The sequence below is a fragment of the Pinus tabuliformis genome, chromosome 3_2 (assembly GCF_031772625.1).
Source record: "Pinus tabuliformis cultivar Carrire ecotype Pingquan chromosome 3_2, CPIR1, whole genome shotgun sequence".
NCBI classification, from domain to species: Eukaryota; Viridiplantae; Streptophyta; class Pinopsida; order Pinales; family Pinaceae; genus Pinus; species Pinus tabuliformis.
This window is the reverse complement of record NC_142302.1, coordinates 743,450,590-743,475,149: the sequence shown is the minus strand read 5'-3', so window position 1 is coordinate 743,475,149 and position 24,560 is coordinate 743,450,590. Positions and strand designations below refer to the sequence as shown.

The window sequence follows — 24,560 nt, the reverse complement described above, 5'->3', positions numbered from 1 at the left end:
TGGCAAGTTGCTCCTGAATCAAGCAACCAATCATTTTTCCAAGAAGCAAGTGAAGCATTAAATAAGTCTTCATTTACTCCAATATTACAGTGTGCCACAACATAGTGAGCGGATTCAGGTGCTATACCTTTCTCTTTGTCATTAGTTTTACCTTTGGGTTGGTTTCTTTCATGCTCAATTCTGTCCCAAGGCAACTTGCATGTGGATGCATCATGTGATCCATCTCTTTTGCAGCGTATGCAGTGCAAATCTGAATTTTCTCCTTGAGAGTGTTTGCCCCCCCTGCCTCTAAAATTTCTTCCTCTTCCTCTTCGACCACCTATTCCTCTCGAAGAATCTTGAGCAAGATTCTTCTCTCTATGTGCAAGGCACATAACCTCTTCAGAAGACTGAGGAGTTGTCTTCTTCCCAAAAGCTTTCTCTCTTTCAACAAATTTTTTCACAAGGGAGTCAAAGGTAATATCTTTGAGGTTTCCATTTTCTTGCAATGACTCAAGATAATTTGAGTAAGTGGGATAAAGTGCCTTGAGAAAAGCTATCAGAGGAATGTCCAGTTCAACATTAGTGACTTTGATATCATGCATAATAGATTTTACTTCTGATGCAAGAGCAAGAGGATCATCATTTTGTAATTCAAGGGTGAACAATTTAATCATGAGTTGAACAACTTCAAGTGCAGAGTGTGAGTCATAGAGTTCCTTTAGTTTTTGTAAGGCTTCGAAAGCATTTGAAAATGGCGAAATATGGCAACTCACCTCTTCATTTACTGATGCTGCAATCAATGCATAAGCCTTGTTGTTCTTATTTTCCCAAATGGTGAATTCCTTGTCTGAGGTAGGCTGTTCTGGCTCTTTGTCTCCGTTTCCAATACACACTCCTTTCCACAACTCATTAAAAATGAGAGTGTGTTTGATTTTCCGAGACCACTAAAGATAGTTCTCCTTCCCATTGAGAACGACTCCCACAACATATATCAATGAGTGCATTTTAAAAATGTGTACTGTGTAAAAAAAATGCTCTTCTGCTGGTAAAAAAATGACACAGGAGGTTGACGAAAATGAGGTGGTAGTCTGTAATTCGACTACTGGTTAACTTTGTAACCAATCAGCTGCGCTTAAATCCAGTTCTGTACGTGGATTTTCCCCTTAAGGGTCCCGCTTATCTAACCAATCACTATCGGTCCCTCGTTGACTTCTCCTTTTATCAAGCGCTTCAATCCGCGCCGTTGATCTCACTTCTCCAGATCCAATGAATATCGCGTCGTCCGCTCACCAACTAACCCGGACGATCTCCACCGTCGATGTGACCTGTCCAATCGAACGACTGTCGCGCAATCTCGCGTGAAATCTTGCACGACCAATATCAGGTCGAGAGCATGCGAGAAAAGTGGTTTTCTCGTGCTACGTGTCACCTGCTAAGGTTAATCGCGTGAATTTTAGGAATACCGTTTACAGCCTTTAGGGCGTGCGAGATACCGCTTCCCACTTATCAATACCACCCACGTGCTTAATTCATACTTTTAATAAAGGCGCTTAAGGAAAGGTTTAGTGCTTAAACTCAGTATTAACACTTAACACTAATTGATTATGATTTATAAATAAAATGTATGAACAGAGAAAAATACCCGATTAGGGTCCATAATACCGATACACAGTCATAAGAGAATTTCATTCATCGCATTCGTGTTTAACACTATGAAACCAAGAGAGTGATGAAACCATGAGAGGTATATTGATAGGCAGCATGCATACAGGTGTGGGAGTGATACATCAACTGCGCTTGTGGAGCAGTAGCCTCACATAACTAGTTGAACGTCTGTAGCAGTTGCCAGAGAGGGGCAACAGTTGTGAGAGAGGGGAAAACCTGCAGAACGGTTGTCAAATTCTTGAGAGAGGCACACTTGTGGAGTGGTTGCAAGAGGCTAGTTTTGCAAAATAGACAGAACATAGGCATAAGGGAGTTACAAAGCAGAGAGGGAAGCCAAAAATGGCACTGGCTTTGATACCATGTCAGACCAAGAGGTAACTTCTCAAATGTAATCGTATTATTCATTCAAGTTGTTCATTATTATATACAAGAGGGAGTCACTGTTCAGTTCATCTCCCGATGGCTCTCCATTTTCTCTATTATTTATTTACACTAATTACAATTGTTCACCCAATCCTTATGATTAAGTTTCAATAGCCCAAAACCCCCTAAATAACTTCAAACCATACCTTTTCTGGATTAATTACTTCACCCCATTCTAACCATTATGATACTTTGTGCACCATTTTAAACAAAGCATATACTATGCCCAAGGGGGCCAATGCACCAAAAAAATCCCAAATGGTGTATTAAATGTGTGAGATCCGCTTCGGTGTTGCCCTTTTTAAGCATAACTATGTGGTAGGACCGAATTTACACTAGTTTCCACGAGGTTCACATAAAGTTGCACTTGTAAGCTCGTGAGACAATATGTTCCAAAATAATGAAATGAGATGAAATGAAATTCGAGTTGGGGGTAATTTGATGACCGTTGTCCAAAGCAGTTCAAATTTCAAATCCAGGATGAGGAGGAGAGGGAGAAGGGATTGGAACGACTGAGAAGCGAGACAGGCGAGACACCTGCATTTACTCCATTACTCTCCATCTGCATTTTACTCCTCATCCATTACTCTCTTCATCTGCATTTTACCCTCTGCAACCTTCGACAAATTCATCCGCATTTTCTTTTTATTGAAACTGATGAACATTGTAAGTGAAGGGAGGCCGGAGCATTTGGACCTCTGTTTAGTACATTTGGATACTTGTTGAAACCTTTTGGGCACCTGGTAGGAAATCTTCTCTGCCTATTTCTGCAATGTTGGTGCTGGGATGAGACTGTTTCGTCGAAAATGATATACATTGCCTGAAACAAGAGATCCAGAAGTCTGAACATTAGGGCATCTCAGTAGGCGATCTGGGTCCGTGTTTTTAAGGCATCTGGGGACCTATCAAGGGACTTATAGGTAAAACCCATGATGGGCATTGCAGTTTCTGCTGTAGATATTGCTGGTATGCTGGGGACTCTATGACAAGAAGCAGGCGTACTAGAGAGAGACACTTTTTTGCTTTGTATGATATTGCTGACTAATGAAGAAAACAGGGTGGATGATGGGGAAAGGTAGCGTTAGCAGGGAGAGGTCTGTGAGCAGGGAGAGCTATTTTCCAGATTGCAGGAAAGATGCACAGTGCAGCTGCGAAATGTGTGTGGCGAGTTTTCATGCCACATTGGATCTCAGGCCTTCAAATAACATCTACAGTTCAATAACAAATTCGTCTGATTCACCTTCCAGAAATTTCATGAGCCCTTCCCCAATGCCGCGGGGCAAGGAGAATCAATGGCCTAATTCTGAGATTTCAAAAAACAGGCCCTCTACTACGACAAGGAAGGAGTTTAGGAGGGCGCCCACATCAGCCCTATGTTCCACAGGCAAATATCGGCCAAACATATTTGATGATGAGACTGATGAAGAACCAATAACAGCGGATAAAAAGAACATTGACGGGAATAAGAAGAAAGGGGGTTCGTGGAGGAAGTTGTGTATCATCTTCAGTCTTTTTCTGCTGGAATTTGTAGTGCCATGGTTCCTTTCTGGCCACTTTAGGCCGGCTTTCAGTGCAGATAAGGTGAAGGGTATTGCGCTAGAGTCAATGGCTAGAAGGAGGCTTCCTGATCGATTGGACTATGTAGCGCGAAGAATGGCGAGGGTTGTTCCTGGCCAAGTTTTCAACTGTACTGGATCTGATTCCACCTGGAAGCTGGAACAAGTAAACTTCATACCGGCCTACTTCATTTTTTTTTGCTTTTAGCTGTGCTTTTCACATATTTTGTCTGGTATTTCTCTTGTACATATTTGGGTGTCTGCATTTTGCTCCGAACTTGTCTTATAGTTGTGTAAGTTTCAGCGGGGAAAAAGAAAAAGAAATTCTTCGATGCACTCCCATTCATATTCTTATTGTTTTGTTTACTCCGAGTTTTGCCTCACATTTGGATTGGAGGGTTTTGCCCTAAATTTCTGTCGCACCTTGAAAGTACCCTCCAGTTCATGTGTGTGTTGTTGCATCTTGCTCCAAGTTTGCTCGATTCAGATGGGCGTCTGTGTTTGTTTTCTCCAATTTCCTTCACATATTTGTGATTGTGACTGCATTTTTCTCCGAACTTGTCTCTTAGTTGGGTAAGCGGGAGATCTCCCCGTTTCAGCGGGAGAAAAGAAAAATAAATTCCTTGATGCACTCGCATTCGCATTCTTTTTGTTTTGTTTACCCCGAGTTTTGCCTCACAACTGGATTGGAGGGTTTTGCCCTAAATTTCTCTCGCACGTTGAAAGTACTCTCCAGTTCATGTGTGTGTGTTGTTGCATCTTGCTCCAAGTTTGCTTGATTCAGATGGATGGCTCTGTGTATTTTCTCCAATTTGTTTCACATATTGAAAGTATATGGTATGACACATTTTGATTCACGTACATGTTTGTTGTTGCAGTTCGCGCTCTGATATTCTTTCAAAGTTGATTTGGGGAGTTTAGCCCTAAATGAGACTAGCATACCAAAAGAATTTCGTCTGGGATATGGTTTGCTTTCATTTTGGTATTAATTTGCCTCATGTTTGGGTTGGTTTATTTTCCACAGGCTTTGCCCCCGATCAAAAATATTTTCTAAGACACTTATGCAGTTTGGCTTGTTTTTGTCCTGTTTTTAGCCCTAAGTTGTAGTGGCTCTGCTTTTGACCTGTTTTTAGCCTTAAGTTGCAGTGATTGTGTTTTTGACCTGTTTTTAGCCCGAAGTTGCAGTGGCTGTGTTTTTGTGGGTAAACCGGCCTTCTATATTGGACACAAGTTGTCAGGCGTAGTTTGATTCTGCCTTGGTTTCTGTCTATGACTCTCTCCATGTTGATACAATTTTTTTTTTCCTTTAAATTTGCTTCAAATGAAGGTAACTAGGTTTTAATGCGTTTTCTCCCCTGTCAATTATATATTTGTAATATTAATGGTGATACATTATTTTCTTTCTTTTGGGTATTGTTTGCATGGTTTAGATATTTTTTTTTGGGTAATATTTACATGGTTTATTTCGAAGCATTCTCATTTTGTTGTTTCATAATTTTTTATGAAAATATATCAGATCATAACTCTGAAAAAAAGAATTATAGCTTTATTTATTCAAATACTTTTTTTTATATAACTGAATTTCTTTTTTCTATTATACAAACTGGAATTTAAAGTACAAAAATAAGTTCATATTTAGATGGACATTTCATAATTAGATGGAAAAGCATAACCAACCTTTACTAGACATGTTGGTATAACAATTACTAATGTGATTAACCATCCCAACCATGGGGTTATTATTGTGGATATTCAAATATATAGAGTATAAGTTGGAACTTCATAGTTTAATGGTTAATATGTAATGTTCTCTAAAACTAGTCCATTTTTCCATGTAACCAAGCACCTCACTCTCCATCCATCAGAAACAATATTAACCCCAAATGATGGCCATGATGATTTAATAGGCTATGGTATTTTACCACCTCCTTCTTTGCCCTAACCAACAATGTGGTTTTAATCTTCTCTGAACTAGGAGGGACATACCCTATTGGAGCCCCTGGAGCCCCTTCAATAAACAAAGGTGACTGTGGAACATTAAATGAGATAAAGTTGAGATAGAAAAACCCAATGGTATGATCAATCTCATCTAACCTCTCTTGCTGAAATATCTTGTCCATTAGACTGCCCGCCCTCTTTTTTGTTGCTTAAACTACATTCCCACTCCCAAATGGATATTTGCTAAGTGATTTCCTCAAGAATGGAAAAAGGTCCTTGTTCTTGGTTTTAACTTTTTTCCTACATTTTGTTGCCACATTGCCACAGCAACATTGGCCCTTTTTTCCAATTCCTCTTGTTTGAATGCACTCACTGTTGGACATGTTTGAAGTCCACAAGATGTGCCCAACAAATAGCCCTTAACTCGAAAGAAGGTGCTCTTGAATTGAGTATGGAAAAAGCTACTTGTCCAAAGAACATTCCCTCCACTTGCTCCTAGGCCCTTGACGTCCTGTAACATACTTCCATAATGGATAATTTTGTTCTTGAGCTTGTTGTCTTGCTTTAGCATTTGAAGCTATTGTTGCCACTTCCATTGATGAAAATGTAGGGGGGACAACCTTAGTGAGGGCATTCCTCCCTTTCCTTTTCCTTTTTACAGCTGCCCTTGATGATTGAGCCATGATTTCTATGATATAAAGAAAAAAAGGACTATTCTAGGAAAAATCTTGAAAATTGGTGGACAAATCCATTTCCCAACACTTGGAATCCATTCTAACACTTCTTACTTTCCCTTAGTTGCACTCCAAAACCCCTGAGAGCTCCAAACATGTGACTTAAATGAGTTAGAGTGAGATAAAACTTGGTTTTAATATGTTGCAGCTTGTAGACCACTCTTTAGCTGGGCACTTGTCTGAATTTCGGAACACTTTTAGGGCATGTGTCGAACATGTGTCTTGTAAATAAGACATATCCCAAACATGTAACCAACCCATGACATGCTCGTGTCATGTCCGACACGTTAAATACATGACAAGGGGGATGATGTGTTAGGTAACTTAGACAAAAAGAAATATTCATGTGTAAATACACAATAAAACTGTTGTTATTTGTAATTTTTCCTATTATATGTGAAATGCATGGTCATGTAAATTCCTAATAAGGTAACCCATGAACAAGACCATGTAGAGAATGTAAAAGTGTGTAGTCTATATGTTATATGATTTTTGCTTAATATGAGGTTTGTTACCCACCTTGTAGGAAATTTTTTTTCTCCTTCTTGGACAGCTAGCCAACTAACAACTCTATATGATTAGCATATAACATGATGACAAGATCCTCTACTTCTTGCTCTATTCGAGTTTCTCTCTTCCTTTCGGCATTCCTTCTTGAAGGAAGGTGGGTTACCCATTGGAAGGTACTTTTGCATGTTGTTTATATGTTTTATGATTTTTGTTTAATGTGAGATTTGTAACCCACCAAAAAGTTGGGTAATCCATTGGAGAAATTTTTTCTCCTCCTTGGATAGCTAGCCAACCAACAACCCTTTATGATCAACACATAACATGTTGACAGGATCCTCCACTTCTTGCTCTGGACAAATATCTCTCTCCCATCCAACATTCCTTTTTCAAGGAAGGTAGGTCATCCCTTGATAGGTACTTCAATTGTTTTTGCAATCATGCGGCTTTAGTTAATGCTATGGGCATACTAATATGGATCAAGGGGAAACCTAGATGATTGATCAATTTTAACCTTATTCTTGTTCCATACTTGCCACTTTCCATCTTTTCCTTTATTTCATCTCCATTTTTCGAGTTGGTGGTCATTGGTCATTGGGATTGGCACTCTTCCATCCTCATCTTTGAGTTTGGGCTCGAAAACTTTGCGGGGGGAGGTTGATGCAGCTAAAAGAAAGATAAAAGCATAAGAAAACCACAATAAAAGAAACATATGAAATGCAAAATATGGCTAGGACATTTGTTTAGCGCGTGGGTAGTTGAAGTAGATGTGACATTAGTTTTCTCTACTTGGGCAAAGATGTGACTTTTCTCTGTGACTTTTAGGATATTTGATAGGTACTTCAACTGTTTTTGCAATCACGTGCCTTCACTTAATGCTATAGGCATACTAATATGGATCAAGGGGAAACCTAGATGATTGATCGATTTTGACCGTATTCTTGTTCCATACTTACCACTTTCCATCTTTCCCCATATTTCATCTCCATTCTTCGAGCTTGTGGTCATTGGGATTGGCACTCTTCCATCCTCATCTTTGAGTTTGGGCTCGAAAACTTTACGCAGGAAGTTGATGCAGCTAAAAGAAAAGATAAAAATAAAAGAAAAGATAAAAATATAAGAAAACCACAATAAAAGAAAAAGATGAAATGCAAAAGATAGCTAAGACATTTGTTTAGCGTGTTGGCTATGTGACAGGAATCCAAAACATATGAAGTTTTTGTTTGGTATATGAGGGAATATTTTTATGAGGTTTTTTTTTAAATTGTCCACTCTCACGCTAGTGGAAGACTATGGTGCCTATCTTTATTATTGCATATGAATTTTTCCATAAATATGTAGAGTTGTGAATTATTACATCTCTTGTTTAAATGCATGATTTGTAAAAATGTGATGCATTCATAATCACTAACTTATGATCTAGCTTGAAGGTTGGGCACTACTCACTGTCTTTGCATATCAAGCTTATGAAGCCTTTACTTTGGTGAATAACAATATTTTTGTGGTAATATTAGTTGCCCCACGTTCTCAAAGGAGTTAAAGTGGGAGTTGGGCATGTGACAAGAGCCCAAAACTATATGAAGTTATTGTTTGGTATATGCGCTGATATTTTCATGAGGATTTTCGGAAGTTGTCCAACTTTTTTGTATAATGGAACTGTGAAGGCTAGGGTGCCTTTTAAAGTTGTCGCTATAAATGTCTTATTACTGGTATGTTTTGTTGCTGTTTCAAGTGAATATAAACACATGGACATATATTTATTTCTGTTTGTTTTTATTTTAATCTTTCGATTCATTTGAATATAAAAATTTGATTTATACCTATATATATATATTTTTATTTATTTATTTATTTTTTAATTTTTTTTCCGTCTTTCGAATCATTTAAATTATATTCTTATTATGGCATTTCATATTTATGTTACTCTATTTTGTTGAATCATTTACATTATTTCCCATTTATAACATTTCAGGTCGTTATTATGATAACCTAAGTGACTATATATATTTGGTGGATGTTTTCATATGTACATATAGTCTATTTTATTATTGTATTCTTTTAGATCGTTTACAATCTGTGCCATATCGGACACATCTCATATTGTTATTATCATCTCATATTGTTATTATGATAACGTAATTGGTGGTTTTTTTCCAATAAATTTGCTCTTATTTTGTAAGCCCATAGCATCAAGTTCTAGTCTGGAGAAATATTTGTGTTGGTTTTTTATTTTTATTATTAACAAGGTGAATTAGAAATTAGTTGGAGTAATTTGGGCGAGGTTCAAGATCAAACTTAGTGGTTGCCACTACATCGCCAAAAGAATATCCAATGGCCTGTAAGCCAGGTATACCAGAAATTTATGACTTAACAAGAGCCGAGACTCCATTAGTGTGAGGGAGCCTATTTCTTAAACCTTATCACAACGGGTCGAAAATGCCCCTGCGGAATTTGAAATTGGGTGAAAAAAATAACATCTCAGTGTACCAACCACTCGGTTATCCCATGAAAATATGTATTGATTTTTCTGTTAAACTTGTATTTTAGATATTCATAGCGGGTACTCCATTTCTATAGCCCTCATAACCCTGGACCCTCATACACGTAAGACTTTGCTTATGGAGTCAAAAAAGACTCATCAATTTCTAAGAATTCAGTTATTTGCTTTATTCAGGTCCTGTAAGATTGTCTATTGCAGTGAGAAGCAATTATGTGTCTACAGCAGTTTCAAAATTTCTTTCACTAACTTTACACCTCTCCGATTGTGCACCCCCCAAACGAGATTTGATTGTGGAATCTCCAAATGAGATTTCTTATAAGTATAAAAAGAAATCGAAGGAAATGAGGTTTCACCGCCCAAACCTTTTGTTTTTCTAATACTTGAATGGACAGTTGACAAAGATATTGTGATTGAGTTTTTGGTGTAACTGTAAAAGAATTTTTGTGCCAATGCATTTCAAGTGCAGTCAACATCAGATAAAATAGATAGAGTTGAAGTTATTGTTTTCTGAAATCATACAATTGTATTCTTTCATTTCACAGGATGGTCTGATGGTTCATTCCCACTGTATTCTTTACTCATCTATTGTGGAGGAGGTGGCACTGTGGGGATGTCCTACACAAACAGCCGGTGTGATAGGCAGAGGATTTGTGGACCGGTCATTTACAATCATGTCGGGGCGAATGATAGAGGTAATGCTTAATAGATGATTTTCTGATAACTTTCTTTGGCATTTTCTTATAACTTTCATGCAATAAAATAATATTGTTTGATTTGTTGATGATTTAGTGGTTCGAGGGCAAAACAGACTATGTGGTTCGCCTGGAAGGTGATTCATGGACCCATGCAAAGTGGGCTGCATCTCTCGTGCAAATGGATGGGAAAACATGGATCCTCGAATACAGACATTCCCCAATCCTCCAAGGGGAAGGGCTGGTTTCCCGTACTCTACACTTCTTGAAGTGGCTTATTTTCAGAATTTATGAGAAAGTGAAGTGGAACTTTGGATCATTCCTACTACCCAAGTTAACTGTTCCACATATCCACGATGAATATAGAGCTCCAACATAAAACAGGTTCCTTGTATTTATTCCACTAATTCATGGAGTTGTTTCGTGCCAATGTTCATGTGACCCTTGAGAAGAAGAACGGTCAAAAAATGAGTAATGGCGGTTGTGTTGATTGTGAAAAAATTCTATCATTGTAATGTACCTCTATGCTTTAATGCCTGCGTTTTTAACTTCATTGACACTGTACTATAAGATACTACTAAAACACTTTGGACTGTAAGATTATGTTTAGTCTGGGCTTGAGGTAGATTCTGATGCTCAGTCCCTTGAACTGTACTCATATTACAAACAAGGGATGCATTCCCCATTGTAATCTCTTGAGGCATTATCCTCCTGTGCTGTGATGTTTGAGAAGATGGCTTACATGAAATCTCAAATGGTAATTGAGGGAACATTGGTGATTTGAAAAGGAATGTTTCAATTAAAAGTGCATGGATTTGCTCTTCCTGATTTTTCTGCTCATCTAAACAGCTCGAATTGAAAATGAAATTCATTTCCTATATTATAAATAGCTAAACTTACCTCTTCAAAGGATCATCCACCAACAAAATTGAAAATCATGCTCATTGGCCAACAAAGTTCCTATTATTCTGTTGATCTAATCCCTGATTTTTTCAATCCATAAAGGCAAAAGCAAACAACAATATCTGAGATGCACACCCAAGACACCAAATTTCAAGATGTTAATGATACAAAGCATATTGCTCAGCTGCATTCAGTGATTGCGAAAAATATCTGAAATTTATGTTTGTGTACTACAATGGGGTAGAAGTAAAGCCTTTCCGTAGTTCTGTTTTTTTAAATGTTTATCTGACGAAGATAATTTTGACAAAAAAATTAATTATTTTGAGTCTTTTAAGTTAGATAGTTAAAAGTAAAATAAATCAGTTTAGCTAAATTGTGGAATTATAATTTTGGATAATATAAATAAGTAATAATATTAGATCTAAAACTTTTATGATACATAATGTAGATAAAACTTCTTATTAAAATAGTACGGATAGATTTTTCTATCAACTATTATAAGTTTTCTATGACTTCATCCTCTTGGTGTCATTTTAATGACATTGTCACATGCTTATTATCAGGAAACAACAAAATGGATGCTTCATTGCTTGAGCTGTTTACAGATTGGGCGGCAGAAATGTAGTGATGCTCTATAGCTTGGGTTCAATTAATGTTGTCATGATGCACTCTACCACTTACCAAAGTGTTAGATGTTATTATTGTGAGTGAAGAGGGTAATGCTAATAACACAAGGAATTTGCACTCTGCATCTATGCTACTGAATAAACAAGTTTAAATGCACGTGAGAGGTTGATATAGGAAAGGGATTTAGGATATGATTTTGTTTTTGTTTTTTATATTTTATCTTGTTCTTTCGACGTGATCATCCGTTGTTTGGTTTAGTAGTTATGCTACTATAAAGCAAATAAGACATTATTTCAAAGATTATTTACATTGAATTTTGGTTATTTGTGGATTTTTTTATTAATTTGTTGTTCAATAACAATAGTTAAGATGCAGTTATTGGGTTGATTTAAATAGTTAAGATGTAGTTATTGGGTTGAGACGTGCTTTGCAGTTATTGGGTTGATTTAAATAGTTAAGATGTAGTTATTGGGTTGAGACGTGCTTTACAATATAAATATTATAAGGAGAAATTGTCTCTTAATGTTATATTTAAAAATAATAAGATAATATTTAAATTAAAAATAATAAAATAATATTTAAATAAAAAAAAGTGATGACAAAAAATTAATAAATCATAAAATATTTCATTTTTCATCTTAATTTGATATCAAAAATAAAGTAATTAAAATTAAAAAATTTATAATTTTGATTATTTTTGTTTATGATGTAATTTTATTTGCACTGAGCACGGTCAAGGAAGCTTAAAAATGTAAGGAGAAATGTAGAGCAACAATGATGGAAGTGAATATTATTAAATATGGAGTTGATATGTGGTGTTTATAAACAATATTTTTTTCCCTTGGAAAAATTTGGGTAGATCAATCTTGAAGGGAATCTTGAATCTTTTAAAGCCTGTTCGTTGGATTAGCAGGGCCTAACCCCAAAGGCATCAAGGAGAATTGACCTTGTGACCCCCCGATCGGTGAGGTACTTAAGGGAACCTTGAATCTTTTAAAACCCGTCGACCGGACTAGCAGAGCCTAACCCCAAGGGCATCGAGGAGAATTGACTCTGTTACCTCCCGATCGGTGAGGTACTTAACAACAGGGACTTGACCAATTGAGCTAACCCTTGGGGCTGTTTATAAACAATATTGATATTAGAGTCCATTGAGCTAACAGATGCATAATTCATTTTATATAATAAGATATAATAATTGAAATTTTAAAATTTTCTTATATTTTATTCTCGTGAGGAAGATGTGGAGTTTATTCAATTTTTGATATGGAATTGATACACAACATTTAAAGGTATTAATAACAAAAAAATATTTAATGTCGATAGAGATTTTTTATTCCGTTTTCTGATTCAACGGAGATTTGTAAATTCTTCAATGCTTAATATGGAGTTGACATGTAACATTTTAAAAGAATGTCAATATAAAAAAAAATCAATGCCTACTTGTATATAAAGAGAAATTTATCTCATGTACATATATTTTTTTATTTCTTAATATGAAGAGGGTGTGTATTTAAAAATATATTCATACTAAAAATATATTTTAATGTGGATAATATATGTCATAAATAAAATATCTCAATATCATCTATATATATAATGAAAAAACAAAAAATGTTATAATAAATTAAGATAAAATACATTTGTTTTAAAAATGTTGATAGCTAATCTTTAGAGATTTAGAAAATATTGTAAGTATTAAAATAAGAAAATGAAGAAACATTGCCATATGAATTCCATGGATCTCACTTTCCTTGTAGGTTAATGATTTTCTCAATAAAAACCATCCATTCATAAAATTACCAATATCTGACTTAGACATGGGTATCAGAGGGCAGGTCCACATGTCTTATTTTAGCCTTGTAACTCATGGTATTTTTTTGCTCCCACTCAGAGCTATCCCTGCTTTGTCCTCTATCCCTCTGCGAAACTTGGAGTGTCGTTTTGGAGAAGCATCGGTCTCAGTGCGATGGAAGGCATCGTTGAATGTTGCTTGCGATGTGGGATGATTCTTATTACAACGTGCATCGAAGGGAATGCAAAATGTTGAGCAGTGAATTTTGAAAATATATCCGAGGATGCCCGAGTTTTGATTCACGACCTTGTTTCTGGTATCGCTTTGCTTGTTGGCTGCGTGCACTGTCTATAAACTCAAAGGGCGTATACTATGTGGCAAAATTTTTTGGTGAAATGCACTGAATGCAGTAAGCTATTTACTTTGAACAAGTTGATGTGTATTGGTCGTGCATCTAATGTATTGAACGCCCTGAAGGTTGGTAAATCTACGTTGAAAGTATTCTCTGTGCATTATATGTGCCTTATGGTGGTCGTTCCTATCATATGTATGAGAGTTGAATGTTGTGTTCCATTCATATGTATTAAAACCTTTATATATGCGGCTTGCCGCCGTGAATTTTGGTTGATGGTAGTGAGTTATGGTTGGATTAAAGGTCTCCAATGGTTTTGAAACTTTTATATATATGCCTTTGCACTGCATTGCATGATGGAATCTGAATTAGTTTGTGCGCTGGTGCATACAAATTTGAGTTACATTGTTTGTGTAGTGATTTATGTGCGTTAAATGTTGATTTTTTATTCATTTTTATTGCTGGTGCGTTGAATAATCTCCTGGTTGGTGCTCTCTATATAGTTTGTTGGCTCATAATATATGCACCGGTTTATATTATATATGTTGTCCGTGCTCTATGTATATGTTGGGCATTGGTTCATATATGATGATACGTGCATATTTGGTCTCATGTTGATTGTTTTATATATATATACACACTTGGGATCGAGAGCTAATATTGGTTTTGAGTTATTTTGAAGACAGCTAAATTTATATGATGGGTCTTTATTGTTTGTAGAGACCATTATAATGTAGTGTTTTGATTATTCAAGGCACAATTCAAAATTTTTGCATGCATTTATTCATTTTCATAGTTAAAGTAGTTTTCACTAGTAAAGAGAATTACTATGAATGTTCATTTTCATAGTTACAGAAGTTTTCACTAGTAAAGAGAACTACTATGAATGGTCTAGAAAGACAAAGCATACATTCATTTTTAATGAACCATGGAAATATATATATATATATATATAACTTGAGATTGAGAGACAACATTGGTTTTGAGCTATTTTGAAGACAATCGCAGCCAAATTTGTATGATGTGTCTCTAATGTTTATAGAGACCCATCGTATTACAATGTTTTGATTATTCAAGGCACAACTCAAAAGCTTTACAGAGATGCATTCACTCATTTCCATAGTTGGAGTAGTTCTCATTGGTAAAGAAAACTACCATGAATAGTCTAGGAAGATAAAGCATACCCTCATTTTTAATGAACTATGGAAAGACATTTGTGAAGGAAAAGGTGGCAATCCACTTGAAAAAACCACTTTTGATAAAGAGCTGGCCATATGGGAAAATAAAAAAAGCAAGGCTAATGCCTTGATTGCTGCATTAATGAATGAAGAGGTGAGTCCACTGTTTACAAATTCCTTTAGTGCTTTAAAGAAGTTGAAAATCTTATATGACTCACACTTTGAGCTTGAAATAGTCCAACTTATGATCAAAATTTTCAATCTTGAATTAAAAGATGATGTTCCCCTTGTCCTAGCCTCTGAAATTAGAGCTATCATGCATGATATAGAAGTTATTGGAGTTAAAATAGATGTTCCTCTCACAACTTTCGTTAAGGCACTATATCCCACATATTCCAACTATCTTGAATCATTACAATCTAGTGGAAAACTTAAAGAGATTACCTTTGACTATCTTGTGGAGAAGTTTGTTGAAAGAGAAATCTTTTGGGAAGAAGACAACTGCTTAGTCTTCTGAAGAAGCTATGTGCCTTGCACAAAAAGAGAAGAATCAAACACACGATTCTTTTAGAGGAAGTGATGGCAAAAGAGAACGTGGAAAGAAGAATAACAGAGGTAGGGGATGCAAACATTACCAAGGAGGAAGATTTCATTTTCATTGTATATGATGCAACAAAAATGGACATGATGCTCTCTTGCGATAGAATCAAACAAGAAAGAAATGAAGAGAAAGAAAAATCACCAAATCCAAGGAAAGGTAAAGAACCTGAATTTTCTCATTAAATTGTGACACATTGTAATATTAAATTAATTGAAGACTTGTTTAATTATTCACTGTGAAAATTCCTAGACTCTATGAACCCCTACTGTAGCAAACCTGAATCTACTTCACCTACTTGATTTTTAAATTACATTCTTCAAGTTATTCTTTTGAATACTAAAGAAAATTACTTCTGCAGTCGACACTATTAAATATTTGACCGCATGAAACATAAAACAGAGAAAAGAACAAGATACATATGACACTTATTTTTGGACACAATAGTCCTCGGAAAAACACAATGCGGGAAAACCGGTGTAGCAGTTCTGAGGATTTATTATTATGCAGGAGAAATATCTGAATACAAATCTAGGATGCTCATCCAACAATCCTTTACAAAGAAAAATACTGGCGGAAAATCTAAGTGAGTTTTACCTCACTTCACCCGACAGAATTTCGGCTGATCCGGCACAAGACTAGCTAACCCCAATTATTTTTGCGTTGGATCTTTATCAGCCTTGCGTCACCTTCTCTACCCTCTACGTCAGCTCTCCCGACAGTTCCAACAGTTCTTGGCAGTTCTGATAGTTCCCGATAATTCTGGCAATTCCGACAGTTCTAGATTCTGTGTGACAGGAAAATTTTATTCGTCAGCTCTCCCGACTACTGTGCTGCCTCTGCATCAGCTCTCCTGGCTGTTTCGACAGTTTCTGACAGTTTCGGCAGTTCTCGACAGTTTCGATTGTTCGATAGTGTTGGATTTTGTGTGACATGCTGATGGAAAATACTGAGAGGGGGGTGCATCAATATTCCTTAGTAATTAGCACTTTTAAATCTTTTCAGAGCATTAGTTAATCTTCAATTATCATTAATGTTTATGCAGTAACAATAGTGAATAAAAGAACACAAGAGGCACAAAAATTTTAGGTGGAAAACCCCCTCTGGGTCAAAAACCACCGAACGCTTTTCTAATAATTCTTTAATCTTCAACTCCAATTGAAAAGAAAGCTCCAACTTCCTAGAATCTAGAAAAGCATTCTTCTCCAGCTCCTACTAGATGGACGCTCCAACGCTTGAGATTCTTTAGTAGTCAACTGAATGGATGCCCCAACACCCAATGAGTTACAACTCACCCTAGCACCACCCTACCACCTTAAAGTTTTCACAGGCTTGAACCTGTTGGTGACTTCATGCACCAGCCTAGCACCACCCTACCACCCTATAGAAGAATAAAAGAAGAATGGATTCCCGTACCAGGGAAAAGGATCCACTTTACAATGATATAGAATGATGTAGAAGAAGAAGACACACTAGACCATAACCCCAACTATGACACAACCACTTAATGATGATCCTAGAACTCCCGACACTGGCTCTTCAACTCTTGGCAGATAGACACTTGTACAAATTTTACAAAGATGCTTTTACAATGACTTTGTACAATGATACTTTTACAATGTCTATATGCAGTGCTGCCCACTTGAAGACTTCATGTGGTGAACTTCTTGCTGCTGTTTTGCACCTTGATTGCCGCTCCTGTCATGTTACCCTTTCTCACTCTTCAGAACATTAGATTATGCATTGAGTCTTCTCTTGATGAATATATAATACCTGCAAAAAGTCTTCAAAGAAATACCCATGACATGATAATAGCAAAACTTACTTCATCCTGCAAAACATATGTCAGTGCTAAACAAAAACAACAAATTAGAATACAAAGAAACTAATGCAATTAAGAGATGAACATGCATATACAGAAGATACTTACCTGTAGCTTACCTCTGCTGCATCATTTTGTTGCACCTTGCTCTTTGCTGCTGTTTTGGAGAATTTAGAATCTACGGATAAATACTAATTCCCTAGATAAGTAGTTGTATTTAGAACAACAGTTTAAAGTGTTTTAGACTTTCCCTATAAGCAATGGATAAGATGAGAAGATAGAAGGCCTACTTGTAGTTCCACTTTCCTCTTGTCTCCCTTGTATCGATTCCGTCGCTCATTCCCGTACTTAATTCGCTTGAGAAGTACCCTGTAAACACAACAGAAGACAAAAAACGATCAAAGCATACAATCTATTGAATATAAGTGAAAGGAATCATATACAATTCACACACATAAGCATTATGAAACAATACAAACATATGGGAAAAAGGTTCAAACACTTTATTAGATAGAAGAAGGAATTACAACCATTAGTGTCTGATTCAAAGCCATTCCTCCAGCTTGGATCCCATCCACATCACATCAAAAGCATGACAAACTTGTAGCATCACAATACTTGCTTCAAAGCCAAATCTCATAGCAGCATTATCTCCTTACAATTCAACATAATCCAGCCCCTGATCACTTAGATGAGTGGTCAATTTATAGGAAGATGAAGGAGGTTTTGTCATTAATGGTGGCATTGAATGGCCTTCCATACTTAGAATTAGTTCCATGGAGGAAGGGATGAGAGGATAGGATGCACCTTAACTCATTCCTCATCCATTTTCGAGCTCATAGGAGTTGATAAGTGAGGGAAACTTCTAGATGACTCCAAAAGATAAGAATATTCCCCAAACCCTATGTGAATTTCACTCATTCTCGCCCAACGCAGGTGAAAGGAAGCAGATCACCCTGGCAGTGGACTTAATTGCTCTGCAGCGCACCTTCATAAGGGCTTACCTGCGCTGGTCCCTCTAGAGGCTATTTTTGGATGTCTTCAAGTCATAAAACTGTCTGGGAAGGAGGCATTGAAAGGGGCGACTTGTTTAGGGCATGAAGCAACTGAAATTACGGTTTGATGAGCCCTAAAACATTGACCTGTATGTTGGGATTTGATGTGCCCAAATGGATCTGTAACAGCTGCCCCCTAAAGCATGAAGTCGGAAAAATGCCAATTTCGAATGAAATGCTTTACGATGTGATGAAGAGGTATCAAAGTGGAAGGTGACCTACGTCAATTACAATACATATATCATGATATTTGATTTTTCATGAATTGCTGAGGGAAGGCATACCTATGCTTAGCTTATAAACTTTCATTACATGTACATAAATAGTCGTCTATAGATATAGACCCATGATCGGAATGACCATCAGTGTAAAGCCATTGTACATATGATTTAGTACTCCTGAAATCGCAGCCCAGATGGATGAAACTAGATCCGGAGTCTTCAATCTCGATCAACTGTTTGCTCAAGTACAAGTCTATCCATGTGAATATGTGATCTAAAGTTGAACATGAGAAGACACCATCTGATTACCAGCCAATGATGTAAGCTGTTAATATATGCGTGAGAAATCACCGCTAAATGATAATGATCCTCAAGGTATTGCAGTACATTTTTCATGGTGTGAATGGATGATTTGATGTCGAACACAATACAAAGTCTTTCGGTTGAAGGCCATTGATGTATGCCTATCGCTGGAAGTGAGAAACCTGCCATTGATGTATGCAAGCCTCAAGGTACTAAATGGGTGTTTCTAAGTCAACTTCTTGGATAATGCACTGATGCCGACAAGAAGCGACTCGTCGCAGGAGGGCCTTGATGTATCCCACATCAACGACATGAAACAAGTGTAGTGATTTTAGACATGGAATTTGACTGACGACACAAGATTCAGGAATGACGGTCATGAAAATGAAGGTTTATGGTGTTACAAAAGATGAATTTTGACTGAATGATTTCTCTTGAACATGTCGACGACACTAAAATGAATTGGTAGAATTGACCCAAAACAAAGTGATGGATGGTATGATAGACCAACGATGTGATAACCATCAAGCTAATAACCCAACCCAAATAGTCTCGGTGATGGAGTGAAAGTGTCATGTTCAAGAGCAACCTGCTACCATAAAGTGGTTTTCCCCTTTTCCCATTTTCTCCAGTCATTGCTGACTAGTACCTCTTTATTTTTATCAAGCTTGAGGAGGAAAACATATGCTTGTTGTATAATTTCACCCTTCGGGTGAATCCATCGCTATTTGACGTTTTAACGAGTCTAGCGAAGGTGAAACTCGGTCTTGTCTACATGGACAAGTTTGTCGCTATTTGTTGTTTTTAACGAGTTTAACGACAAAGATAACTCGGTCCTTTTCATGTTTAGAGAGTTTGAAAAGGGAAAAAAAGAAAACTCCACAAGTTTTTTTTCGTAAATTAATCTCTCAAGCCCGAAAAAGTGTAAAATAATACAAGAGAGATATCATTTCCAATCCGTTAACGAGCTAGAAAGGACAAGTGCTCGACAATCTTTTTATATTTAGAGAGTTTGAAAAGAGCTTAAAGAGGACTCCATTTTGAGGAACGAGTGGTGTCTAGGATAGCAACTAGTTCTGATAATGTTGGAACTTCTCAAAACATATAGATTTATGTGAAGAGGTTGGCTAATAAGAGCACTCATTGCAACTGTTCCTCAAAAAGGGTAAAACAACCAAATGAAAGCATATGATTGGCCAAAAGGATGGTGGCGATGGGATGAAAACAACCAAGGCTCATCTGACAAAAGAGGCTGATAGAACGACAATCACGAGGGTTAAAATGGAAATGGGTTCATTTTTAGACAAGCTTGAACCATAGGGAACTGTGCTTGGATTCAGTTTCATGTTTACACAAGATTGAAACAAAAAACTATGCTTGGATTCAGTTTCATGTTTACACAAGCTTGAAATGAAAAACTATGCTTGGAACTAGTTTCATTTTTACACAAGCTTGAAACGAAGAAAAACTTTGCTTGAAACTGGTTTCATTTTTACACAAGATTGAAACAAAGAACTGTGCTTGAGATTGGTGTACATGCCCCCAACATGATGAAAAGGAGAGTCTCTTGTAACCAGATGGAAGTCGCTGCAGTGAAGCAGGATGGTTATCCAACACCTTTTTGGCTTCGTCTAGATAGGGACAAAGGTGAATGGGGTGATTCCCTTCACATAACCTATAGGGAAACTTAACTTTACCATAAGGTGCATGCCCCCCAAACTTCATTACATTCACCTAAGTAGACTACTTGTGGAAATCAGGTGGATGGAATGAAGGTTCTTTTATGAGATCAAGTGAAAGACTCGACTGAGATTTTACGAGATCTAATTAAAGACTCGACTTGGAACTTGGGACCTTGTTTCATTTTTTAACGGGCTTGACACAAGACAAGGAACTCTGCTCAGATTCCTTGTTTCATTTTTTAACGAGGTTGACACAAGACCAAAACTATCCTCATGGGAGTTGTTTCATTTTTTAATGAGGTTGACACAATAAAAGAACTATCCTTAGATCCTTGGTTTTCACGACCCATGAGAGGAGGTCATGAATTTCAAGAGGTTCTCATCTGATGGGAGAACAATGCTTTGGAAGGAGAGATTTGGTTCCAATGCCTCCAGTACATAATGTACAACATCATAAAATTGATCGTCTGTTGATGTAGGCATGGAACGGGTTGCCACATAATTAACCCGTGGCGGGGATGATACCATTGGTACAAAAGGACCATTTAGGGAAGATGGTTGACTGGAAGCCATATTTGGACCGGTAAATGAAAACTGGTCAACGGTAACAATTCTGCCTTCATGCGGGAAACAAATCACTTGAAAGAGTGTTGAAACAATAGCTTCCATGTCATAAACATAGTCACACCCAAGAAGTAAATTGTAATCTAAAGGGCCTGGGACTACCATCACATTCAGATAAACGATTTTTCCTCCCAAAGTAATAAGAAACTGAGGAAGGATCCCTAATGGTTGAATGGTTCCTCTGTTAAAAGCCAACAGATTCTGGGTAACATGCACAAGCGGCGACAAACCGAGCACTTGCCAAGCAGTTGAGGAAAGGATACTCACAGATGCACCTTCATCTATAATAGTGCCAGATACAATCATATTACAAATCTGTACTATGATCTGGAAAGGCACATAAGAAGGAAGACGAAATCCTGCCAGTCGATTCCAATCAAAGGAAGTGACCAGACTACTTGGAGGGGGTACCGTAAGAATGGGAGAATTATCCCCTTGAGTTACTAGAATAAGAGGATTTTCCTCCTGTCTTGATGGAACAGGAGGGTTGCCTCCAAGCTCATTCGAATATGAAGAAATGAAAAGAACCTGAGTGGTATCATATTCACTCTCTTCGGAAAAGGTACGATTAAATAGAGGTGAAATCGGGTCAACTCTTACCTCGACCTGTTGATTTGGGTCGGGTATAGACTCATAGGATTCACTTTCAGAGAGAGTGGCTTTGACCGATGGTTGATTTGAGTCAGTCAATTCATCAACTAGTGAAGGATTAAGGGAGAGTCTCTTGTAACCAGATGGAAGTCGCTGCGGTGAAGTAGGACGATTATCCAACACTTTTTTGGCTTCATCCAGATAGGGACAAAGGTGAATGGGGTGATTCCCTTCACATAACCTACATGGAAAATTAACTTTACCCTTCTTTCCATGAACTTTACTACCACTAGTTAATGGTTTGTCACCAACATGATCTCCAGAAGTTGATGACACAGGATGATATTAATGAGAAGACCATTCTTCTAGGATCTGAGGAATATCAGGACAATTTCGAAGAAGGTGGTCTTCGGCACAAAGTTTGCATGGACATTGAACTTTGTGAGGCTTGATGGACAATTTCTCAGTAGATGTTGCATTCAAAACAATGGTTGCTTGTTTTCCCCTCTGCTGAATTTTCTTCTTCTTCTTCTTCTTCTTAGCCACCTGGTTACTAGTACCAATACTCTCACCAGGCGAAGAGGAAGAAACAATTGAGGAAGAAGGCAAAGCGTCAACTTTAGGATCAACTGGAGGTTGATTTTTTTCCAGTTGGAGGAGTACTCGATTGTGGAGAAATCATGACATTTTGAACCAAGGAGGTTGAAAACAACAATACTGGCAAGCCAATGGTAAATCTCAGAAGGGACAATGTAGCCATATAAGGAGCACCAATATTTCCGAAAGAAGGAAAAGGACTAGGATTCCCATCAAAAGGAATTCCTTGATCGATGGACTCCAAATTTGTCGCCATATGTTTCAACCTAAGATCAACTAAGGAGTGAGCATGGAGGATGTTATCCGCGGTCAACTAAATTTATTTTAATCAAAGTAACATAACAAAACAAAAGAGGGATAATCTAGGCAAAAGGTTTACCAAGCAACTGTGAACTGCAGAATACCTCTCGGCGAACCGAGAAGTACGGGCAGGCAATCTCCCCGAATGCTGTGTTCGGTGTATCACAGTGTACAAGGCATCTGACTCGGTTACCTAAGGATGGATAGCAACCTAGTGTTGTCCTCCCATATATACCCGAAGGTACGTGGAGGCCCAGTCCGTATAAGCGCTGTCTAATGCAAAACCGCACAGTGAGAGCATTCCCATATACTTTACGTACTGTAACATTGCCCTATATACCCAAAGGTACGTGGACGAGCTACGATATACTCATGTACGTGGAATGAGGTATCACACTCGGGATGTATTGCAAACAAGTTAGCGACAACTGCTTTGTTTTACGACGCCGGAACACGTCTCTAGCCTAGACCTCTAAATGTTTTTCGTTAGGTGACAATGCTCCATTAGGTAAATTCAGATAAATTTTAAGTTGATCTTCTTTAGAATTTTCCTTTCAAGGTTCACCACGTGATGTATGTTTGCAATTCCTAAAATGCAACTAATATGATAAGCATTATTTTCATTCAATTGAACAATGAAAACCTTAGCTAGTAGGGATAGAGCAATCAGATCTTTGACAAAGAGCAAAGAGCACATATAATGCAATTTCCCTAGCTATTCCTTTCAAGCATTCACAAAATACAATATGAATGATGCAAGTTTTTCTTTTCGATTTCCTTAATGTGAATATGAATAAAATGAAATATGCACATACAATCAATCAATCTTTCATAAGAACGAAGACTTGTACGATAGTTCTGTTTCGAAGGAAAAGAAGACTTTACGAAACTTTCCTTCGGATGAAGATTAATCAACTATATTCTCACTTTGATTATGGTTTGATAATGACAAAGAAAACATTTAAGAAACATTAATCAACCAAGTCAAAGTAGGGCTGGCAAAGGAGATAAAAACTTGATTTTTGAGACATGACATTCATTGATCAATCAACAAGCAAACAAACAGAGAAAAGTTGGCAAAAACTCAATCCAAAGGTGAAAATTTTCCCTAAGGTGGATCAGCGCAGGTCAAAGAGGGCCTAACTGCGCTGCAGAGCACTGTCTCTCACTCAAGGGTGCTCTGCAGAGCACTGTCCCCTGACCAAGCTTGTGCTGATTTCTGAGAGGCCACTCAAGAGTCATCTAATCTCAAATTTTGACCAAAATTCAATGCAAAAGGGCTGAAATACAATCAATGAACACAAGTAGGTTTTACAAGAGTGTCCTAAGAGGTGGATAAGCTACTAGGAAGGATGATCTTCCCCAGCGGAGTTGCTAATTTGTTTTGGATAATTCAGCATCTGCGGATAAATACTAATTCCCTAGATAAGTAGATGTATCTAGAACAACAGTTTAAAGTGTTGTAGACTTTTCCTATAAGCAATAGATGATATGAGAAGATAGAAGGCCTACTTGTAGTTCCACTTTCCTATCGTCTCCCTTGTATTGATTATATCACTCCTTCCCGTACTTAATTCACTTGAGAAGTACCTTGTAAACACAACAGAAGACAAAAACCGATCAAAGCATACGATCTATTAAATATAAGTGAATAGAATCATATACAATTCACACACATAAGCATTATGAAACAATACAAACATATGGGAAAAAGGTTCAAACACTTTATTAGATAGAAGAAGGAATTACAACCATTGGTGTCTAATTCAAAGCCATTCCTCCAGCTTGGATCCCATCCACATCACATCAAAAGCATGAAAAACTTGTAGCATCACAATACTTGCTTCAAAGCCAAATCTCATAGCAACATTATCTGCTTACAATTCAACATAATCCAGCCCCTGATCACTTAGAT

General features: G+C 37.2%; 1 protein-coding gene across 1 annotated transcript; it reads left to right on the top strand.

The window, feature by feature from the left end:
• The first annotated feature begins 2,462 nt into the window (after positions 1-2,462).
• On the top strand, positions 2,463-10,829 carry LOC149182733 (C-8 sterol isomerase). The gene is made up of 3 exons (XM_089418618.1): positions 2,463-3,792; positions 9,848-9,997; positions 10,095-10,829. The coding sequence occupies exons 1-3, from the start codon at positions 3,115-3,117 to the stop codon at positions 10,374-10,376; spliced, it is 1,110 nt and encodes a 369-aa protein (XP_089274744.1). The 5' UTR covers positions 2,463-3,114; the 3' UTR covers positions 10,377-10,829.
• The last annotated feature ends 13,731 nt before the right edge of the window (positions 10,830-24,560 follow it).

What these genes read in the sequence shown, in the direction of transcription:
- LOC149182733 (XM_089418618.1), top strand. Translation starts at nt 3,115, where the DNA reads ATGAAGAAAACAGGGTGGATGATGGGGAAAGGTAGCGTTAGCAGGGAG. An exon ending in CCACCTGGAAGCTGGAACAA is followed by an intron (nt 3,793 to 9,847) that starts GTAAACTTCATA and finishes TTCATTTCACAG; the next exon opens with GATGGTCTGATGGTTCATTC. An exon ending in TGTCGGGGCGAATGATAGAG is followed by an intron (nt 9,998 to 10,094) that starts GTAATGCTTAAT and finishes TTGATGATTTAG; the next exon opens with TGGTTCGAGGGCAAAACAGA.